The sequence below is a fragment of the Passer montanus genome, unplaced genomic scaffold (assembly GCF_014805655.1).
Source record: "Passer montanus isolate IOZ18808 unplaced genomic scaffold, ASM1480565v1 scaffold33, whole genome shotgun sequence".
In the NCBI taxonomy this organism is placed as follows: domain Eukaryota; kingdom Metazoa; phylum Chordata; class Aves; order Passeriformes; family Passeridae; genus Passer; species Passer montanus.
Genome location: NW_024368041.1, coordinates 2,710,550 through 2,733,218, shown reverse-complemented (window position 1 = coordinate 2,733,218; position 22,669 = coordinate 2,710,550). Strand labels below are relative to the sequence as shown.

Here is a 22,669-nt window from a genome sequence, read left to right as displayed (position 1 = left end):
CAGAATGGCATGTACTCCTAGCATTACACTTCCTAATGCCTGGGAGAGACCAGAAAAAATCCCTATTTCCCAAAGCAGTCCTTGTTTTCCCTTTCCATTGCTTTTACCTAGGTATCGACTCCTTCTGTTTAGAATCCTGTTGTAGCCATACTTCCCCCTCCATTACATGGCCATCATAAATCAGTAAATTAGGACCAAGAAAGCCTTTCCATGTACAGTCAAAATCAATTTGGTCTAAACAAAGAAAGAGAGCGGTGCCCGCAGCTGTTCCCCTTGACAACAAACCACCCCACAGCCCAAACACCTGCAGGGACCAGGCAGAGCTGCGGGGCCCAGGCTGTGACACGTTCCGCACCGGAGATCGCAGAGCGGCCGCAACGGGGCCGCGCCGCCCTCACGGCCCGCCCGCGCCCCGGGGCGGCCGCGCATGCGCACCTGCCCCGCCCTGGCCCCGCCCCCCGCGGGGCCCGCGCGCCGCTGTCACTCAAGCGGCCGTTCGTCGCTCCCACGGCTCTGCCCCGCCCCCCGGTGGCGCGCGCAGGCGCAGTGGCGGGGCCGGGGCCGGTTGAGGGGGGGAATTTGACCGTAAACATCCTGCGGTTTGAACGGCGCGTTCGCGCGCAGGAAGGGCCGCGGCCGCCATCTTGTTTGCTTGAGCGAGCGGCTCGGCTCCGCTCGGTTCTACTTCGGTTCCACTCGGCTCGGTCCGGTTCGGCTTCGGCTCAGCTTCGGTTCGGTTCGGCGCCGCTCGACTCGGCTCGGGCTCGGCCCGGCCCGGCTCGGCTCGGCTCGGCAGGAGCAGCGAGCGGTCCCCGGGCCCGGAGCAGGGTAAGGAGTGGCTCCGGCCGCCGCGGTCGCTGCCGGCGCCCGAAGGGGCCCGGCGGGGCCCGCCTCCAGCCCCGCTCTCGGGGCGCTGCCGTCATGCTCGGAGCCGGCTCTTCGGCTGCACCCTGCCGGCGGGGAGGGCCCGCCCGGTGCTCCGCGACACCTGGGCAAGGGCCGGGCCGCCCCGGGACCCTGCGCGGGGCCGGGTGTCCGGGGAGATCTGCGGCGAGGCCGGGCGCGGCGGGGCCCGAGCGCGGCCTGGCGGCGGCGTTGGAAGCGCCCTGCGGAGCGGGGGCCGGGCCGGAGCGGAGCGGGGTCCGGGCCGAGCGGCCCCGCCGGGCCCTGCCCCAGAGCCGGGTCACTGCGAGGGGCAGCCCGAGCCGCGCGGTGTCACAGATCCCCGCTGCCCCGGGCTGAGCGGACAGGGACGGAGCAGAGTTCCGTTTGTCACTCTTCTGGGTTTAAGTGCAGTTTTCCTGCTGCCATGGATGGGACAGGGTGCTGAGTGTCCTCAGAGCCTCTCTAGTGGCGGTGAGCTGCCTTTGGACGCTGTGGCTGTTTAGCTGCAAATAAACGGGCCCTTTAAAGATGCCGGCCTTTTGAAGAACCAAGGTCCTGCTCTTGCGGACACTGTTAGAAATCTTGGTATGGTTTTTGGTATCTGATCCTGATTAGAAACACTTGTGTTAAATATAAAATAGGGCGTTGTTTTTATCAATAACAAAGGAAACTTGGGGTCACTGTGACCCCATTGAAAATGCCTTTTCTTTAAATTCAGACACATAAAGAAACTACTGTAAATTTGGAGAAGTTCCCATTTAGACCTCCATTGTGCAAATGTGGGCGATAAGCATGCTTTCCTTAATCTCCTACTCAATAAAACTCATTATCAAAACCGGGGGACATCAAAGCATTATTGGGGCCAGGCTTCTGTTTTATTTTATGAAGGTTCATTTGTAAATATTAGACATTCTACAAAATTTGGGAAAGCAAAGCCCACTCATCTAAGGTTTTAACTAGAGAGGAAGTAGGTGTGATAGGGGTAATAAAAGGAGGAGCAAAAACCTAGTGAGACCTACAATAAACTTAAATTACCACACAAATTAATCATGTCTTGCTTATACCGTGGGATTTCCCGCAGAATTTGCTTTAGTTGCCACATCAGTTTATCTTCTTAAAGGTAAAACGTTAAAAAGTTTTTTTATGTTTAGGCTCTTTGGACTGTGCAGAGAAGTAACTGCAAAAGATGGAGTAGTATAAGGAATGTTCAGCTTACATACCTTTAAAAGAGTGTGTTAGTACATGGTTTCTACAAGTTTATTAGTTTGAATTGGGTCTGGAATTGCACAAAATAGATTGGGATAATGGAGACAGGGCCTTAAATTAAAAAGATTTCTACTGGTTGATCATTCTGAGTGTGGGGCAAGGGCAGGATAGCTGCTGAGGGTTAGGTGTGAATGTGGAATTGAGGGAGGAGGACAGCAGTGTTCAGAGGGTTCAGTCATGTCCAGCTCTGTACGGTACCTGTGAGTGGTCTGTCTTTTGCATTGGTAACCTTAGTGGGGCACTGGTTCTGTCTGGTTATGTAGGTGTGTAGTGTATGGTAACTGGAGAACGGTGAGTGCAGTTCCTCTAACAGACTGGTATGGTTTGAGTAATTAATAGACCTGGTAGTGCAACCTCAGCCATGGAATTTCTGACAAATTGTTGATGCAAAAAACAAGACCTAGAGACAAAGGGAAAATGTTGTATGTATTTTCCAGAGGTATGTAAAATTGAACTAGTTCAGTTTCATCTTTTTCAATAATTGATTTTAGACAGAAGAAATTAAGGTGACTTGACACTGAGCTTTAGTACTAAAGCTGCAGGTGACACAAAGAAATACATTAAAATTCAGATAAATGTGGATTAACCAGACAATTATAAAAGTGGTTGAAGGAGGGAGATCGGATAAGCTAGTGGTGAAAAGAGACCTGGAGCTGGAGGGGATGTTAGTGGAGTTTTTGATGAATTTTTTTCAGTAGCACCAGGTGTTCAGTGTGGTACCAAAACCTGCCAGGGAGGCAGCGTTAGTGAGTGCCCACACATGGGAAGTTTAGTGATGTAAGAAGGATTGGAGAGTGAAGGATTAGGAGTTAAAGCTGAAAAATTCCAAGAACAGTAGCAGGGTCAGGATAGTTCTTCTTCTGAAGTCTGGTAGGGCCAGCTCAGGCTGATGCAGGTGCACAGGGAGATCTCAGCCTTCCCCAGATCACCCAGGGCTGCCTGGGCTTAGCAAAGCAGAAACCGCTTAGGAGGAAATTATGCAAGTGGGGAGAAATCAGAGAATAGCATAAGGACAAATTAATTAAAATGACTGGCTGATTTCTTAAACTGTAGTGTGGAATTTGTCTGCTCATCAGTGTGTGACTGTGGTTTTGGACTAGCTTTACAAGGAGCAAAAGTAGGTGACAGTAAAAAAAAAAGACTGAACTTTAGTTGTGGACTGGTGTGTGTGTGTGTGTGTACATAACCTAACCTAGGGAGAGCAGCTGATGAGGGGGTTTAATGAGCCAGAGTGAACCACAATCAAATAAAAATGTGCTGAATGTTCTGCCTGTTGTCAGCTTAGTTCATGAAGCACCTTTCTGCATGCCTTGAAGAATGGGACTAACTATGCCAGTGTGCTCTTCAGAGGTTAGATAGTTAGCTGTTCTAATCAGAAGAAGGATTTTAAGGTGAAATATGTGTGAGTTGAAGGTTAAGATGAAGCTCATAGTTACACCATCTACCAAATTTTCTTACTGCTACTTTGGAAGGAGCGATTACCAGAGTCTCAGATGAGGGTGAAACAGGCACATTCTGGATCAGACCCTGTGTGTGACCAGTGTTATGTAAGTTCTGCTTTACATTCCACTAACTTTGTGTGTAGAAAAGTACAGTGAAGAGAAGAGCATAGAGGAGATTTTTACACTTCTATCAGAAGAACAGTATTTTTTAAATTGTGCAGTTGTTGACCAAGTTAGGCAGAGAAAACCTGAGGACAATTGTGGCACATGGAAGCAAATTCAGAATTAATGGCAATAATGTTGCAGGTATTTTAAAATGTTGATTTGGCAGGATCAGGATTTGGTGCTGCCTGGCCTTGTATGAGTACATAGTCTTTTTGCCTTAGAGAAATGCAAGCAAAACAGAAAAATGCCAAAGTTCTCAGAACAAGTTTTATGGTCCTGTTTCATATCCAGTCAATTCAAAAACTGACAGTTGTATTTTACCTTACAAGCTTTTTAAGAGCCATCAGCTACCCTTTTGCTTTTGTGGATTCTTAGGATTTGCCTTTTCAGCTAATGAGATATTCTGTGTGTCTGCCTGAGCACTCTGCCACTTGTAGAAACTCTTGTTTCCTTTAACATTTGTACCAGTCTCAAATTATGCCAGAAAATCTATTTCTCCCTTTATGCCACTGCATCAACATACTGTGCTGTGAATTAAAGATCAGACAAAAAGCCTGAAATGCAGAAAAGAGAGTATCTGAAAAGAAAGACAAAATCTGGAGAAAGCGGGAGCAGCCTTTGGGGCTGGCTTTGAAGAGCTGAGGTGCTAAACAGCTGGACTGTAAAGGTGGGCTTTGTACAGTTGCTGTAACCCAGTTATTGCCATGCAGAGCATCTGCTGGAATTTGGAAGTGGCGGGGACTCACGTGACAAGAAATTGTTGCTTTAGGTAATAGAATCCTTATTTGTTTATAGCAGTTCAGAGTGAAACACACTTCAAAACCATCTGTAGTCTGATAGTCACTGTTTCCCTTCATGTATTTCAGTATGGCAAGGGTTCAGTGATGGATGAAGAGAAACAGATCTAAAGTGATAGATAAATTGATTTTGTCCAAGTTGTCCAAATAGTGAGTTTCACATTTAACAGGAAACTTAAGTATGTTTTCAGTTAACTGTATGTTTGAAGTTTTGTGAAACTCTTATCTGTTTTAATAATTGTGCCAAACTCCACTAATCAAAGTACATTATTTTGCAACTGTTGTTGAATGCTTTTAATGGATTTATACAGGTGGTTTTGTTTACTCTATGTTTGTGTTTTCCCCTATTCCTCATGTTCAGGAGTAATTACAGGCTTACTGTTGCATGGTTTTGGTAGCAATTCAAGATATCAAAATGCTATGCTGCAAAGTTATGTCTCTGCATATAGAAAAATATGCAAGGATTATATTGTCTGCTAGCCTTAAGACAGTGTGATGATTTTCAAAATATCCTGGGGGGGGAAAAAAGGTAGAATACTTTCCTTTAGATAAGGTCTAAAGGTCTGCTCATGCCCATCTTTGTGTAGTGCTGTTCTTAGCCCTCACACAATCTCAACAAGTAAAAATGGCATTTTAACTTTTTTGTCAGTTTGTAGCTTTATTATGACTAAAAGCTATTAACTTCACTCCTAAGAGTAGTTTTAATTCTGTATACTGAGTTAATTTGAATTTAAGCTGAATGTGGCCTTTATTTCCTTTAAATCCTCTTCACTGTTTTGGTCATGGATGAAATTGGTGGCCAATCTGTCATTAAGAGAGTAGCTTGATAATCAGATCTGTTATACAGTTCTCAAAATGGAAAAAAAAAGTTCCCGGACTTGACTTTGAGATGTAAATTTTTAAATTTATTATTCAAATGTCTAGAGGTTGGCTTTATTTCCACTGAATCAGTAGTGTCAGAGCTTCTCTTGCCCCTGTACTTCAATTCCTAGCAATTCCTCTTGCCCCTACTTCAATTCAGTTGTGACTTGCAGTGCTTCCTCTGGCAGTTTTTCTGTAGGTGTAGAGGAGGTAAAAACTAAAATGCACTTGTTGTGCCTTTTCTGTTCTTTTCTTTTGATTAATTTTCCTGGGTAATGGAAACTACTGGAAAAATTCTTTGTGGAGATTCTTCTGCTTTTTTTAAAACAAACTTTTCTTTTCCTCTACTTGTAGTTAACTGAATCATATCTTTACCTCATGCATGGAAGTGGCATGCTTAGATCATAAGACATCATGCTGTTCTTATTCCCCATGGCTTGATATGGTGGCATCTTATAAATCGTAACAAAGTAATCACTAGATAAATAGATAAGAGTGTCTTTTTTTTTCCTGGTGAAGAGGAAAGAAAATGGAATCTTACGGAAGTTTGGAATAATGCAGTCAGTTTTCTCACCACTTTTGTCAACACTTAATTTAAAAAAATATGAAATGGAGAATGGTCTGTTCAGAAATGGAAAGCATGATTATGCTTCCTGTTTAGGAAGGAAATTATAGTGAAGTCCAAAAAGATTTAGGGCTGTATATTTTATAAAGGTGAATCTTTTGCTGGAACAATGTACAATATATACTGGTATAGCAGAGTAGTAGCTACTGAACTAAAAGTAGAAAGAAGTGGAAGTTATAGAACACCACTGTGGAGTGAAAACTGAGATCTGCTTCTTTGCATTGGGAGAGTTTGGTATCATTACCTTAAAGGTAAAAAGATTCAAGATTATGTTTTCTTGAGGGATGGTAAACATTTCTTAGTTGTGTATGTGGCTGTTAGTGGGTGTTATTTCTGCTTTGTAATTCTTCTGTAATAAATACATATATATGCTATTACATGGATACAATTTGTAAGTGTTGGCTCCTTAAACATATTAAACAAATAGTCTCATCTCAGTGGTTAAAAATCAAACATGTGCACTTCTTCTGAGTAGTATTTACAAGGATGTTCCCATAAAATAAAAGATGTAGAAAGAAATATTTGCCTTTCTCTTTACAGGTTTGCACTTTGTTTTAGACATCTGGGACCATGTTCTATGCCCACTTTGTCCTGAGCAAACGTGGGCCGCTGGCCAAAATCTGGCTGGCGGCCCACTGGGATAAGAAGCTGACCAAAGCCCATGTTTTTGAATGTAATCTGGAGAGCAGCGTGGAGAGCATCATTTCCCCAAAGGTATCTGTTTTACACTCATCTCATGTGACCTTGTAGTGAAAAGAACTTGAATGTACAGGTGGAAATTACTATTTGGGTCACCAAAGCAAATAAAGTTCTTAATGTTGCTGTTTCAAAGGGTGGAAAGGTCTGTTTGGATGTGAAATACTCTGTTGTGAAATGAGAGGAAATTTTAAGTAGCTTGATGTTTTTACATGTTTTTCTTCCCCTCTACTACTCCTGCCAATAAAATTGTTCATCTGAGAACTGATGGCGCAGTTGTGACTTTTGTCACTTAACAGATGTCAATGTCTTATAAAAAAAGCAACTGCTTGAAAACAAAAGAAAACTTACTTACATATTTTATTTTGGTTGATACAAATGTTAACAGTTTTTATAGTGCTACTCTAGATTTTAGAAGAACTGCTAAGTGTAAGCAAAAAGTGCATTGTACAATTACAGAGATGCTTACTCTTCTACAATAGTGATTTCTTTTATTGTCACTTTGGAAGGATTTAGGAAGAAGGTAATGTTCATAGGCTCACTAATGAGCTGGAACATTCTTTTAGAGAAAGGCACTTCATATATTTAACTTTGTGTAACAGTTCATTAGCTGAAATTTTCAAAATATGTTGGAGGAAATAAAAATCTTTAATTCTTAGGTTGATGTTAAATCCTGTATGGCTTACTCTTTCTGTGAGGTAATTATTCCATGTACCATTCAACACAAATTTCATGCTCTTTCAGCCTAAAATGCTTAAAGAAGAGTCCTTCTGTGAATTACTTTTTTCAGTTTTATGTTCCCACAGTAGATACTTCATTACATAATAAAGCAGTGAGATTGAAGAGGAAAGGAACTTAAAATTTTTGGTTTACTGTGGCAGTGCTTGTTTATGGGCACTCCACATCTTCCTCTGTTTCTCACTCCAGGACAAAGTATGGCTTTTAACCAGTTTTTAAGCCAGCCTTACTTAATCAAATCACTATTTATGGCTGCCCAACTTTTTGTATTTTTCACTTTTTCCACAACTGAAGTAACAAAGGTGGTAGAAAAGAAAATGTGGTAAAAATAGCCTTGTCACTTATTTTTTAACTAGACAGAGCAGTGTTTGGGAATTCCTGGAGGGAGCTGCTATTAATTTAGTGACGTTTGCTTGGTCATCCATAAATAATGTAATAGGGTATCATCTTGGAACTGTAGACTTTGTATTCTTTGTTTCTTCAGATTTCTGCTGATTTTTATACTTGTTTTGGATATTTGATTTTATTGAGAAGATTCATGTATAGCTGACTGAGGTGTCATTAAGGGAATACTGAGGATACATCTGATTCACTGATTGTGCAATGTGTTTTTAGGTGAAGATGGCACTTCGAACCTCAGGACATCTTTTACTAGGCGTTGTTAGAATCTACCACAGGAAAGCAAAATATCTTCTTGCAGACTGTAATGAGGCTTTCATTAAGATTAAGATGGCTTTTCGTCCAGGTATCTGTCTTTATCTAAGTGCTCTCTGAAAAGCTACATTGATTAATGTGTTTATTAAGAAGGCATACAATTCTGCCTTCTTATGTCTGTATAATTACATAAAGGTACAGGTTATAGGAGAAGTAATTATTGCAGCTAGCTGGCTGACTGAGTTGTCTGCTGCAAAACATCTTTTAACTAAATTCTGGACAAAAACTTCTCTTATTGATGCTGATTCAGTAAAATCCCACTTAAGATTTTGGCTGTTGCTGGTGTATGATGTTAAATGGAAATACACTGCATGGGTTTTACCTTCTGTCTGAAAAAGGCCAGTGCCCTACTGAATAGAAGCACACAAGGGAACTGGTTTCCATCAAGGGTCAGGATTCTTTTGCTATGAATTACAAAAGAAACATGAAAGTAAGCTGTTTTTTTACCACTTTGGCATTATAGTTTCTGAAAATAATGTGGACTGTAATGTGGGCATCAGAGATAGTTTTCCTTTTGTATGTTTACAACATAGTTTCCCACTCTGCTTAATATTTTCCATTAAAATGGGGTGCCATATTAATACCTGAAATTACTTTTTTGTCCAGCAGTCAATTAATTATTTGGTTTTAATTCTTTCATGTCTTTATAGATAGTTTTCTTAATTTTGGCCTGGGGAACTTTTTCTAGCTGAAGTGTAGCTGTAGTAGTGATGCTGCTGGATGCTCACAGCTGCTAAATCATATTCTACCTTTTTAAGTTAGTGAGTGCAATAGATTTAAAAGCTGAACTTGAGGGAGAATTTTTGTTTTTTAAAGAGGCAACTCTTGAAAGCCAGTGCAGCAGTTACTTGAGAAAAGTGAAAGTATGTAATGCCTTTGTCTTAATTTCCTCATCTACAAGTTGTGATTCAGGCACTGAATTCAGGTACTGAATTTTATGTAGCCTTCAGTGGCAATTTGTTAACTGTTGCTAATTTTTTGTTTATTACCGTGTTTAACTTCCCTGGGTTATAATAAGAGCATAATTTTAATATCACAAGGCAGTCTATTTTCCCTCTCTTAACAGAGTGCATGTCAAAGATGAAGCACTATAAAATCAAGATTTACAAAAAGTGGCATGCTGGCCTGACAGAAGCTGAGGCACTGGTCTTTATTTTCAGTTTATCAGCTTTGTTCCTTAGGCATTGAGCCTTTCTGTTCTGAGAATCATTTACATGTTTCATTTTAAGCAGCAGACAAGTAAAAATATTGAACAGCCCTGAAAGGATGGACTAGATGTCTTCATTCCTAGTCAAGTTCCATGATGAGTAAGCTACAGACTCGTGCTTGTTCCTGGTCTCTGTGGACAGTGCTTCTTTGATTATTCATTGCAGAGGGGAGCACAGTGAGCAGAGTGTTTCTGAAGTATCTGTACCTCAGAATTGCCTGTGTTGTATGTGTGGGTCAGAAGGCAGAGCATAGAGCTCAAATCTTCTGCAAGTTACAGAAGGAATTGAACCTGCATTTCCCATGCACTTTCAAGTGCCCTGACCTTTTTAAGACTTTGAATAAAACAAAGGGACCAACTGCTGGCACTGGTTTTGTGATGCCCAATCTGATATTCATGCTCTGAGAATGCCTGCTGAATAAGAGTAAGCATCTCTGGAGGATAAGAAAAGGTATGTGTGTGGTTTTGGTAATACAGCTCTTTTATGTGCAGAAGCCTGTGAGTTAGTGAGCCCCAAGTGCAATCAGATCTGTTCCAGGACTTCTGGAGCTGATGGAACTGAATAAAGGACCAGTAGCAAAGTAGTCATGCTGTGCTGCCACTGCAATGTAGAACCCTGCAGCTCATACCATGTGTCATGATAAAATTATTGTGTAGCATCGTGTACACAAACATATTTTATACAGACAGTGCAAGGGATTGAGGATATTTGTTTTGAATTTAATTTAAATTTCACTTACTACCATTATCTAAGGTTTCTTTGTAGGTATCTCAGCATCAGTTCAGTTCAACAAATTTAAAGACAGTGTGCTGCCACTGCAATGTAGAACCCTGCAGCTCATACCATGTGTCATGATAAAATTATTGTGTAGCATCGTGTACACAAACATATTTTATACAGACAGTGCAAGGGATTGAGGATATTTGTTTTGAATTTAGTTTAAATTTCACTTGCTACCATTATCTAAGGTTTCTTTGTAGGTATCTCAGCATCAGTTCAACAAATTTAAAGGCATTAGGCCCATGCAGAGAGAAATTGCTAATGGCATGGTGAAAAATGCTGTCCTTGTAAGGAATGGGAACTCATGTCTGGGTGTTCTTTGCAGGAGTTGTTGATTTGCCTGAGGAAAACAGAGAGGCTGCTTATAATGCTATTACCTTACCTGAGGAGTTTCACGATTTTGACCAACCACTCCCTGATCTAGAGTAAGCTTGGGGTTTTTTCCATTTCCATGACAATGAGAATTGGTTTTAGTTGAGGAGAACCTGGTTTTAAACAGCTAACTCATTGCTGAATGTAAAAAAATAGTCTGTAGGTAACTTCTATTCTTAGGTCGTTTTTATATACTGATAAGGAAGCGTGCAGTCATTTTCGTGTTGATTTTAAGTTCATAGTAGCATTAACTTTAACTGAAGTTAAAGCTGTCCTTACAGGAGCTTTTCAAAAACTCAGCTACCTATTATAACTTCCTTTTTTTTCTATGTAGGCACCCTACATCACATATGTCCTTAAGATGGACAACATTAGTTTTATGGGGATGTTGTTGACCTTTTAAAGTGGCACTTTTAATTCTCAAAACTTCTTAATACTTATGGTTACTTTTACATATAACAAGTGTACAACCTTAATAGTTCTTAATCTTTAAAAAATGTATGGTTTTTATTATTTCATTTTTTTTTAAATTTGAGTTATTCATAACGGAGTTTTTAGAATCCAGCTTACTCTGTGTTCAATTTAGTTTAAATTTAAAATAGAGTATATACTAATTTGAAACTGCAAAAAAATTCTTTATGGTGTATTAAGGTGTATTTTTTTAAGAATACACCTTAATACACCACAAAGGGTGTTAACTTGGTAGTGATGCAAAATACAGCATTTGATAAACTATATTAATAACTTTTTAAGTTGAAGGGGTGGAAGATTTTTCTTAATTGTTAATTTGGCCTTTGAAATTAGTAATCCCAACATGACAAGGAGTAAGAGATATTACTGATACATTTCCCAGGAGCTAATGCAATTTGGATGATAGATTTGAACCACTAATGGTCCCACTGTTTTAAGTAATAGTTTCTATGCAGTGTTCACCTTTATTTTTTTCAATAATTGACTTGAATGTAAAATTGTTTTTTGCTGAATAATGTCATGTTTATTTCAGCAGGCTTTTATCTGTTCTTTGGTTTTTAATGAGATTTTAATAATTGCTTTCTGTTTGTTTAAGTGATATTGATGTGGCTCAGCAGTTCAGTTTGAACCAGAGTAGAGTGGAAGAAATTACAATGAGAGAAGAAGTAGGCAACATCAGTATCCTCCAGGATAATGACTTTGGTAAAGATCTCATGTGTTATTATGTGTTACTAGCTAATTTCAGTTATTGTAAGATACGGTTTTGCAATTACTATGAAATGCCCAGTGAGCTCTAAACAAATTAGATCAGACATGCTGTGGTTTTGTGTGTTTAATTTTTAGTTTGTTGATGTCAGTTTTTCCAGAAAGTCTGTCCTGTAATGCTCAGCAAACTTCTAGCTGCCTAAAATAAGCAGAAAGAAAAGCTGAAGAATATTCAGTCAAGTTAATCATTGAAGTATTGTGGTAATTAAAATTTTCAAAATGTGATGTGAATATGAAGTAAGCTGTTGCTTTAATCATAAGCATGCTCTCAGTCAGAAACCATTGGGACATTTCTGAAGCTGAATCCGTCACTGGTGACAAGTTTGCTACTTTTGGTATCTTTTCAAGAACAGTATTCCAACATCTGAATCAAAATCTAAAGACAGTTTTATTTGAATGTCTGGTTCCTAACCTACAGTATTGTAAACCATAATTCAGTAATAGTTTTGAAAGAATAAACTAACAATGTTGTTGTCTGGGTATTGGTTTGTTCCCTGTAATTAAAGCACAATGTCTTTGAATTCCATTGAATCCTATGGTTTCTGTGCAGATGAAGTTTAGTAGGATCTTGCTAATATCAATTCAAATAAGTACAATAAAATGCTTTGAAAAGGAGATAGTTATTTTTATAATTGTTTGAACAGTATTTTTTGCTATGGTATTGCTGGGCACAATTCCTTACATCATGTGATTAACTCTGCAAATAGGATTAATTGAGTTAAACTTACATATGGGCCTTGTTGATCAGTTAGGTAGGTCTCTTGCATCTTGATTTTTTTTTTTAGCACTTAGAGTAGTGCAATTGTATTCTGGCAGGTGACTTTGGGATGGATGATCGTGAGATGATGAGAGAAGGTAGTGCATTTGAGGATGACATGCTGGTGAGCACTAGTGCTTCCAATCTCCTCCTGGAACCTGAACAGAGCACCAGTCACCTCAATGAGAAATCTAATCACCTGGAATATGAAGACCAATACAAAGATGATAATTTTGGGGAAGGAAATGATGGTGGAATATTGGGTAAGTTTGGTTCGTTTTTCCTCTATCCTACCTCCTGCCTTAATTAGTTCTTGGGTAGATGAAGGGAAGTTTTTCCTTTGTTGCCAGATTCCTGTCAGATTTATGCCTTGTCCAGTATTTATACTCACTCTGTATGTGTGTGTGTGTATATGTATGTGTGTGTGTGTATATATATATGTATGTATGTGCACTGAGCATATATTCTGGTTTGTGAGTACTACAGCAGTATAGACAACTCACAGCATATTAAGTGTTGGCATATTTAAAAACAAAATTCTAAAAAATTAGATGTGAGATGCAAATATGTGCACATATATTGTAGTAAATGTTACCTGTAAGCTCAGAATTAAAGCTGAAATGCCCCTTGAAAGAGCACTGCTACTTTCTTTTATGTCAGTATTGAAAGTACTTTCTAACTTCTGCACTGTCTTCATCTGCATTGTAATAAACTTGTCTGTACTTCTTTGTAAATTTGTCTGTACTTATTTCATGAGTTTGTGGATACAAAACTGATTCTTTCATATGGTTTCTTCAGATGACAAACTTCTCAGTAATAACGATGGTGGTATTTTTGATGACCCACCTGCACTCTCAGAAAGTGGAGTAATGATGCCAGAGCAGCCTCCCCACGATGATATGGATGATGATGATAATGTATCAAGTGAGTATGATCTAGGACCAGACCTAGAATTAATTTGAACTCATGTAGTTGGGATAATTCCTTAAAAGCATACCAAGCTCAAAAGTATGAAGTGTGGGAAGCCACCTGGAGGTGTGGAGGAGGGGATGGGAGGGGTAGCAGAGCCTGTTGTGTTGTGACCTAGTGCAAGGTTCTCGTTGTCACTGGCAGTGGGAGGCCCCGACAGCCCTGACTCGGTCGATCCCGTGGAGCCCTTACCAACCATGACTGACCAGACAACGCTTGTTCCCAATGAAGAGGAAGCTTTTGCTCTGGAGCCTATTGACATAACAGGTGAGTGAGCTCTTGGGGAGTACTCTGCAGTTTGTCAGAGACCACCTTAGCTTGATGGAGTGGAAATGAATGTCTAGCACTGCTGCTGACTCTGCTTCTCACTTGGGAGAGAAACCAGGGATCAAGTGCTGAAATCCTTTTATTCTAATAGTAGCCCTCCAGTACCTTCCAGAGAGGTGGCTTACATGGATGGTGGCAGAGAATACTAGTTTGTAGTTTCTGCAGTCAGTGCATGTAACAGCATGAGACTGCAGCTTTAGATAAACATGCTAGTTAAAATGCACTGAGTTGAAATGGAGCTCAGCATCTCTTTCATTCTAATATGGTATCTGTAGTGCAGCACAGTTTTTGATACGCTGTGTTTGAAGGGCAGGACAGACTGTTTACACTGAGAATCAGTGCTGTTCTAGTGATTTGTAGCTTTAATGAATTGCTGATTTCACGAGGTGCACCTTTGTATTTGAATTTCTACTAAGCAGGGATTTTCCTTATCTTTTTCTTTAATGCAAGAAACGTGCTTATTTTAACTGATTCTGTGTTTGGCTCATTATGTACTGACCCCTGCTTTATTAAAAAAATTAATATCTGGAAAGAAAGTAGCTTGTCCTATGTTTTTAGACTGAGCTCCAGACCCCGATTCCCTGCTTGGCCTGTGGGAGAGCCCTGGCACTGCCCTCTCGTGGTGGGCTGGCAGCAGGGGACCAGCTCATCTGCTAGTCCAGCAAATAGAGCATTTACCAGAGCTTCAGGGTCTGCTGCAGAGTCCCAGGCTGTGAGCACAGTAAAGTTATCCTAGAGCAGGGTCAAAAGTTTATAGTTAAAATAACCAGCCACATTAACTCTACCAAAGCTCAGGTAGGGCTTAGGGGATGAAGTGGGTGTGGTATTTTAAATCTGTGATTAGAGTCATGGAATGGCTGGGATTGGAAGGGATCATGAAGATCTAGTTCCAAATCTCTTGCCATGAGCAGGGATACCTTCTATTAGACCAGGTTGCTCAGAGCTCCATGCAGCCTGGCCTTGAATACTAACAGGGATGGGGCATCCACAGCTCCTCTGAGCAATGTTCCAGTGCCTTGCCACACTCACAGTAAAGAACTTCTTCCCAAAATCTAGTCTGAACGTCCTCTCTGTCAGTTGGCAGCCATCCCTTTTACCCTGTCACTACATGTCTTTGTGAAAAGTCCCCTCCATTTTCCTTGTAGGCTCCCTTCAGGTACTAGAAGACCACAATTAGGTCACCCCAAAGCTCCCTTTTCTGCAGGCTGAGCAAAATGAAATCTCTCAGCCTTTCTCATAGGAGAGGTGCTCCATTCTCTGTTCAACTTGATTGCCAATTTTTGCACTAGCCTGTCAAGCAAGCCATGGGAGAGAGAGGCATGTGCAGATGAGGGCATTGAGGCTTAGGTAGATTTAAATTCACAGAAGAATTTGTAGGTTATGGGAGAGCATTCACAGTATTTGACATTTTATACTGCACATAGCTTTTAATCCTTCTCCCAAAGCTAGTGTTGCCTTAGATTCTTGAGGCAGCTTTATATGTGGGCAGGTAAGACCTATAGAGAACTTGCAGGATTCTTTTACAGCATGGTACCTGTTTGATCTAAGCTTCATTGCTTGTTAAAAATCTCGACAGTCAAGGAAACCAAAGCAAAGAGGAAGAGAAAGCTGATTGTGGACAGTGTGAAAGAACTGGACAGCAAGACTATTCGAGCCCAATTAAGTGACTACTCTGATATTGTTACTACTTTGGATTTGGCACCTCCCACTAAGAAATTGATGATGTGGAAAGAAACTGGTGGAGTTGAAAAGCTTTTCTCTCTGCCTGCACAGCCTTTGTGGAATAACAGACTACTGAAGGTAATGTTTTTGTGCAAGGTAATTTTTAAATTGACTGTGTTCAGGATTATGCTTCATGGATAGCAAACATCAGCATATAAATGGTGATATAGTGATGGCAATATTCATAATTGGAAGAAAAAACAGAAGAACTAAGGTAAATATTTTAAATGTTGTTGTTACCAGTTACAAAGATAAATAATTGTTTAGAAGTTAGTACTGTTGGAGAGGAGCTTAAAAACTGAGATAGAAAGATAGACCATAATTACTTAATCCAAAATTAAATAAAAGGATACTGAGAACTGCAATAGTGAATAATGTAATGTTTCCTTTGTAGCTCTTTACTCGCTGTCTCACACCTCTGGTACCAGAAGACCTGAGAAAGAGGAGGAAAGGTGGAGAAGCTGACAATCTTGATGAGTTCCTTAAGGACTTCGAAAACCCAGAGGTTCCCAGAGAGGAGCAGCAGCAGCAACAGCAGCAACGAGATGTCATTGGTTTGTGTCTTGTCAAAGATGCTCTGCTTTCCCTCGGAGCATATTTTTCTCTTTTATCTGTGCTTTGTATTAAGTCATCAAAGATTATGTGTGAAACAATGAGCTTTGTAATGGTTGTTTAGCTTGATGTGATGCAACCTCTGATACAGAATAACTTTTTTTTCCTAGAAATAGGGGATGCTTAGGGATTGCTTGAATCAGTGGATTAAAAGTGCAGGCTATTGAGAGTGCTCAATTCTAAAATAATAGCAGTTTGGATTTTGGTACCGTTTCTGATAACATTCTTAAGTATCTAAAAGAAGATTTGTTGTGGAATACAGATGAACCTATTCTGGAAGAGCCAAGCCGTTTGCAAGAGTCGATGATGGAGGGCAGCAGAACCAACCTGGATGAATCGGTTATGCCACCCCCACCAGCTCAGACCGGCGTTAAACGCAAACTGCAGCAAGTAGAACCAGAGCCAGTGTTACCTGTGAGTAAGCTTTTCCTATTTTTTATGGGGAATGAGGGGTGGGCAGTGTCTTTCAGTAGGAAATGACACAGATTTGAGGCCCTAGCTTTCTATGGTCCTTTGAGATTCACTGTAGTAGTATCAGAACATTTGTCCCTGGGTATCATTCTGGTGTCTTTGTTAGGTGAAAACTTACTGAAACATTTAAAATGCTGATAGGATACAGAAATTATACTATTTCCTCCAGTAAAAGTCTTCGAGGAATCTAGGCTTACCAAGTCCTGCTTGACAAATGTATATGAACAGCTTCCCTGAAACAAGGATTGTGTTATCTCCATAAACATCTGTTAAGACAGCCCTAGTGTTCCAGGCTTAATGCTTCAAAGAAAAACTTTGATTATCTGGAGAGATTTCCTAGTTGAGTTGTGAATAGACTTGGACACTTGCTGTGATGCAGTGTGAAAGGAAACTGCTTGTGAAGGGGAGAGGAAGGAGATACACAAAATGAAAGGTGTATTTTTCTGAATGTTTGCATGGTGAGAACAGTCCTGAGTTATGCTGTGTCTCATGTTTGTGCATTTTTTAACCTCACTTTTCACATTCCTTGGCTAACACATTGTTCACTGTACAATGGGACTGTTAGATGTTACACTATCTTAGTAAGCAGGGTGGCAGCTGCTGCTCTTCTTGCCCTTTCACCCCTTTCATGGGGTGAAATCGGCATTGACTGTGCCAAGTCAGTGTAATTGGGGGTGTCGGTGTGTTGGGAATCCTGTGATCATCTTAGAGGCCAGGTCAGGCCTCTAGCAACAACCTGTAGTGATACCTGCTGTGTGAATACATTAGAAGTTGTTTAGCCTTTTTAGGGCATGTGTAGAAACAGTTTCAGGTGTCAAGATAACTTTACTGGCAAGCACTTAATTGTTTATAGATTCAGGGGGAGAGTACCATATATTAATTTTATTAAAACTGTCTACATAAATACTATTAAATTTATTTTCTGTATTTTCCTCTTGACATAAATATTTTCTGAGAATATACTTCAGCTCCAAAGTAATTAATATGCAGAAACTTTGCAGGTACCAATGTTTAAATTCCTTAATGTTTGTATTGATGAGAATAGCATTTTGATATTTTGAATATGACTAGTTCCAGTGAGTTGAAGTGTGTTCATGTAGCATTGCATCTGGTGATGTGGGATTTTAAATTTGCATGTGCCAATCCAAGGAGTGAGAACAGTAGTTTGGATGGTGGCATAAGTGAAGTTACTGGAAAGCCTTTTTACTTTACAGTGGTGTCATAATTTCTGGTTTGAGTAGAATCTGAAGGATTGAAAATACACATATGGACAGCAAAACAAATTGGTTTTTGGTTTTCAAAAATGAAAAATTCTGACAAATGGCTAAGATTATGTACTTGGATTTTATTAAACTGGTCTGTAGCACCATCATTCTATTGTAAAAGAACTGAAAAAATGATACTGTTTGTTTAACTGTATTGTGTGCTCTTAAAGCATCCACCATCACAACAGCTGGAAATACCACCTGTAGAAATGCCTCCAGAGGAGCCCCAAAACATCTGCCAGCTAATACCAGAGCTAGAACTTCTGCCAGAAAAAGAGAAGGAGAAGGAAAAGGAGAAAGAGGAAGAGGAGGAGGAGGAGGTAAGAACTCTGTGTAGAATCAGTTTTTGTGTATCCCAGAAGTGGATGAATGTTTGACTGTGGATTCAGTAAAAGGCATAAGAAATAACTCTTTTGTCCGTCCTTATAAATAGCCCATGGAAATTTAATTCTTAAATTATTCCATGACCATTTAATAACATTTTTATTATTTAATTTTATAAATTATATATACACTCTGTTTTGAATTAGTTTCTCTTGTTCTCACCCATGGCTGGATTAAACCACTATAAGTTTATGATGCCCTAGATAAGGGCTTTTGAACCTTAAATGGTGTGGTTCATTTTAAGTAGCTTGTGCTACTTAATCAAAGTAGCTTTTTGCAAGAAAAACAGCCATGTTCTCAAATAGTATTACTTAAATTGTCTCTTAGCTACAATATTGAATATCCCGTGGTAACAAACAGAGCAAACTTGATTATGTTTTTATTTTACACCTGCTTCCAGGAAGAAGACGGCACAGGGGGTGATCAGGATCAAGAAGAAAGGAGATGGAACAAGAGGACTCAACAAATGCTCCATGGCCTTCAGGTACACATGATCATGTGCTTTCTCTTAAAGCAGCTTTGGAGTGTGTCCACTGATGCTTTTGAGCTCAGTTAAAATGTCAAGAAAGAGCTTTCTTTGCAGTCAGTGTTACAGCCTAAAATACCAGTTCTCTTTGAGGGGAAGACTGCATGTGGTTGATTAAATCTATATCAAATAATTGTATTAAAATTAAATCTATACTTTTATAATTGTCACTTACTGTTTAGAGAACATTTGAAATAAAACTGTTCACCTAAATGTTTTTCAACCTTTAAGTCCACACTTGGCGTACAACTAAGATTCCCAGAAATTTAAATTATAAAATAATTGACTGTATTTTTGGTGAAACCATAGCACCTCTGACTTTGTGTTCTGTCTTTAGGCAAACCCACATAAGGGTCTAGGGATAACACCATTGTACAGGATGTTTACTTCTTGTCTAGGCTAGTTTGAAAACTTGAAAGCCATGAGAAGCTGAATCTCTTAACAACTGTGGAAATGTGACTTTGGCTGATTTCTAGCATGTGGATTCAGTCTGCACAGACATATGTCTGTAGGATGGATTCTTGCTTGCTGGAACTAAAGAGGCTTTTTCTGATATGATGACTGAAAACCACAGTGTTCACCCTGAGCTGAAGTGCAAACTGTTCCTTTGCTTATTGGTCTCTGTGTTTGTCCTCCACATACTCTTGGACTCCCTTTGCCTTTCAGCCTGGTTTGTAGCTCCTTTGTTCCCTTAAACATTTTGGCAGCTGGTGAGATCTGGCTGTCACTGAATGCCACATCCCAAATGGTCACACACCCCCCTCTTCTCTTGCCCGGCTTTCAGTGCAGAGCCTGATGCCATATGGCATGGATTATCCTTTTGGCCTGTCAGGGTCCTGGCTCTGTCCCCTCCCAACTCCTTGTGCACCTCCAGCCTATTTGATGCAAAACAGCACCATGTGAGCTGTTGTGAAGAAAATGAACTCTGCCCCAAACCAAATCAGCACAACTAAAAAAAGCTTAAAAATAATTTCTGAGGTATACAGATGTTGAGTTGGTAGTGTTATGCCATGTTTTCCTCTCTGAATATTTTATCACTGTTTCTGAAGAGAGCTTTAGAATTCTCTTTGCCCATAACTAGCTTTTTACAGTTTTTTCTTCCGTGTACCCAAAAGAGCATCACATTGCATGGCTGAAACATTAAAACTGCAATGAAATTTGGAGTTTAGGTCTGATAAATACAAAATAATTTGGTTTGGCCAGCCAAATACCTTTTAATGTAGTTGAAATTCATTCCAGGGCAGACAGTTCTGCTTTAAATCAAACACTTCAGTTGTTATCCTGGCCAGCAAAAAGATGTATTTATTTTTTAATATATTCTTTATAATATTTGAGAAAATCTAAGTGACTTTGAGCACTTAGTTTGAGACAGAGGAGTTCTAGAAATAAACAGGCTTTCACCTTGGGAAAATTACGCATCTTTCAACGTTAGCTCTTGAAATTTTAGTTTATTATTTTTGGAATTACATTTATTTTGAGAAATAAAACTTGATTTTTCTTTATTTTATTCCTATTAAGAAAAAATTGTCCTGTAGTCAAAAAAGACTGGTTAGCTATTGCTGCAGAAACAAAATCTTGTGCTATACAACAGTGTTTCTGGAATACATTCAGTAGATTCAAGAATGATTTTTCACACATCCCTGGGAGGCCTACTAGGTTTCATTTAGCTAAGATCCATGAAGAAATTTTCATGTACATGTTGTAATGTTTCCATTCTTCTGAATCCCTTAGTGTCCTGGGGTTGACAACAAACAGAATCTTGCCAAGAGGCATTGTTGTTTCTGTGTAGTTCTCTATTTAACTTGTGGTATCAATGTTGTGTTTTTCAGAGAGCTCTTGCTAAGACTGGAGCAGAATCTATCAGTTTGCTTGAGCTGTGCAGAAATACGAATAGAAAACAAGCAGCTGCAAAGTTCTACAGTTTCCTGGTACTGAAAAAGCAGCAAGCTATAGAGCTGACACAGGAGGAGCCCTACAGTGACATCATTGCCACCCCTGGTCCCAGGTTTCACATTATCTGAATGGTTCCCTAGAGCAGAGCCAGTGCTCACCAGCGCGTGCGTGTATTGCCCCGTCCGTAGGGCCCACAAGACCATTGCAGAAAATTTAGATTTTGTCTGTATAAAGTCCTTGGTTTTCTCTTGGGGTTATTTTGGGGTTTGTATTTTAACTTTACCACTCAAAATTTTAGTGAAACTGCTGGCTGGTTTGGGTGACTTGAGTTCCAGCTGCAGAAACCAGACATCTCAAGCACCCAGATGAAGATTGTTTTAGCAGCTCAGAGCAGATGTGTGCAATATTGGTGCATGTGATGTTGAGTATCAATGACATGTCTTACAATAATTTGACTAGTTGATTCAGTATAGATATTTTTAACCTATACAAGTAAATCTGAATGGCCAACCTTTTGTCTGATTAAAAACTTTGCCAAACTCATCTGAAATGTTCGGTTTGCTTCTCATAGTAGTAGTTTTTCCTCCCCTTCTCTAGATCTTTGTGCATACCGTGGGTCTCTTAAAGCTGCCAATATGAAAGGTAGTGCCTGATATGTCAGCTTGCTGTGTCACTGCATTTTTGCAGTCAGATTTTTGTAGCCCTTGATGCTAAGGGGAAACGAGTGTCTGTGGAAAGCACTTCCTCTACGTGATACATGAAAGGACAGAACATGTGAAGCGTTTTAGATGAAACATTCCTTGTCACTTATCACCTTGTTACGGTCCACTACTGATAATGGCTAATTACTGTTAATAAGGGACAAATGAAAACTAGTAACTTCATTTAACCATTTAAGAAATCATAATGCTTTAGGTTTGTTAGAGCTGTATATAAACACCAGACTTTTTAAAACAGACTTCTAGATTGTAAATTATCTGATTTTTTTTATTAAGCAAGCATCCAACATTGAGAATAAGAAAAAATGCTGAATTCAGATACCACCTGTACCAAAAGGGCAAAAAACTTTGAATATAGAGTACAAATGGGCACAATTCCACTTAATTGTGTAGTGTATTAATGGCTCTTTGGATATATTTATGGTTTTAGTGTCAATTTTTTCTGATAATGTACACTCCCATGTTCAAAACGTTTTATCCGTTCTGCGAAAGAAGTCCAGTTTGATTTTATTTCTAAAGAATGAAGCTTTACTGTTAGACCAGGTAGCACCAGAAATTATGTGAATATGTTGATTATGGAGACCTGTCTTAACTTTTTTTAGGGCAAAATTATTCACACTGAAGGTTCTGGTTTTAATGTTGGCACTTTTGTGAAATAATTTTGGGACTCTTAAATTTCCATGTATACTCAACTGTAAAATTATTTGAATGTTTAAAAAACTCTGAGACTACATGATGACCGTGTTTTACTAATCCTTGAAAAAGTTAATTGTATAAAGTTACTGCAGCTTTATTTTCAACATGATGTGCCTGTAAAACCATAATTTTCTCCTTTGTAAAAAGAGACATTGTAGATAACTTGAATGTTTAATTATAGAAAAGGTCATTAGTTTCTTGTTACACATTTTTAGTCTGTTTTGTTGCTTTTCAAAGTTAATATTCTTGAAAATAGTTGATGCTGTTATGTATAACTTTTCTAATAAAAGTTGTGTTATAAGCTGTTACGTATTAGCTCTGTATCTTGTTTGAACACCTCCCATTTATGTAGGAGAGACTGAACTCTAAGAAATTGGTTATTTTGGTATTAGGTATGGAAAGATTTAGCTCTTTATTTACATATTCAAATTTAATCTTTTAGAATTCTTGCCATTAGGAAGGAAGTGTTACTCTACTGGCTGTACTGTGCTTTTGTTCAAGGATTCTATGCTAGGAATGCGCATTTGGAAAATTATGGGAGAA

At 39.5% G+C, this 22,669-nt stretch overlaps 1 protein-coding gene across 3 annotated transcripts; it reads left to right on the top strand.

Moving 5' to 3' along the window:
- The first annotated feature begins 690 nt into the window (after window positions 1–690).
- RAD21 (RAD21 cohesin complex component) lies at window positions 691–22,434 on the top strand. 3 transcript variants are annotated; one of them, XM_039715412.1, is made up of 14 exons: window positions 691–828; window positions 6,582–6,755; window positions 8,091–8,220; window positions 10,503–10,602; window positions 11,616–11,722; window positions 12,602–12,805; window positions 13,341–13,466; window positions 13,656–13,778; window positions 15,415–15,638; window positions 15,955–16,114; window positions 16,435–16,586; window positions 18,079–18,228; window positions 18,693–18,776; window positions 20,648–21,124. In XM_039715412.1, exons 2-14 carry the CDS (start codon window positions 6,612–6,614, stop codon window positions 20,837–20,839), a joined length of 1,896 nt encoding a protein of 631 aa, XP_039571346.1. In that variant the 5' UTR covers window positions 691–828; window positions 6,582–6,611; the 3' UTR covers window positions 20,840–21,124. The 3 variants fall into 3 exon arrangements, with proteins under 3 accessions (XP_039571346.1, XP_039571348.1, XP_039571349.1); XM_039715414.1 differs by lacking the exon at window positions 691–828 and adding an exon at window positions 1,147–1,470; XM_039715415.1 differs by lacking the exon at window positions 691–828 and having other exon boundaries at window positions 6,612–6,755; window positions 20,648–22,434.
- Window positions 22,435–22,669: the final 235 nt, after the last annotated feature.

Coding starts and splice junctions, on each gene's coding strand:
- RAD21 (XM_039715415.1), top strand. CDS start 6,612: ATGTTCTATGCCCACTTTGTCCTGAGCAAACGTGGGCCGCTGGCCAAA. Junction 10,603..11,615: donor CAACCACTCCCTGATCTAGA/GTAAGCTTGGGG, acceptor TGTTTGTTTAAG/TGATATTGATGTGGCTCAGC. Junction 11,723..12,601: donor CCTCCAGGATAATGACTTTG/GTAAAGATCTCA, acceptor GTATTCTGGCAG/GTGACTTTGGGATGGATGAT.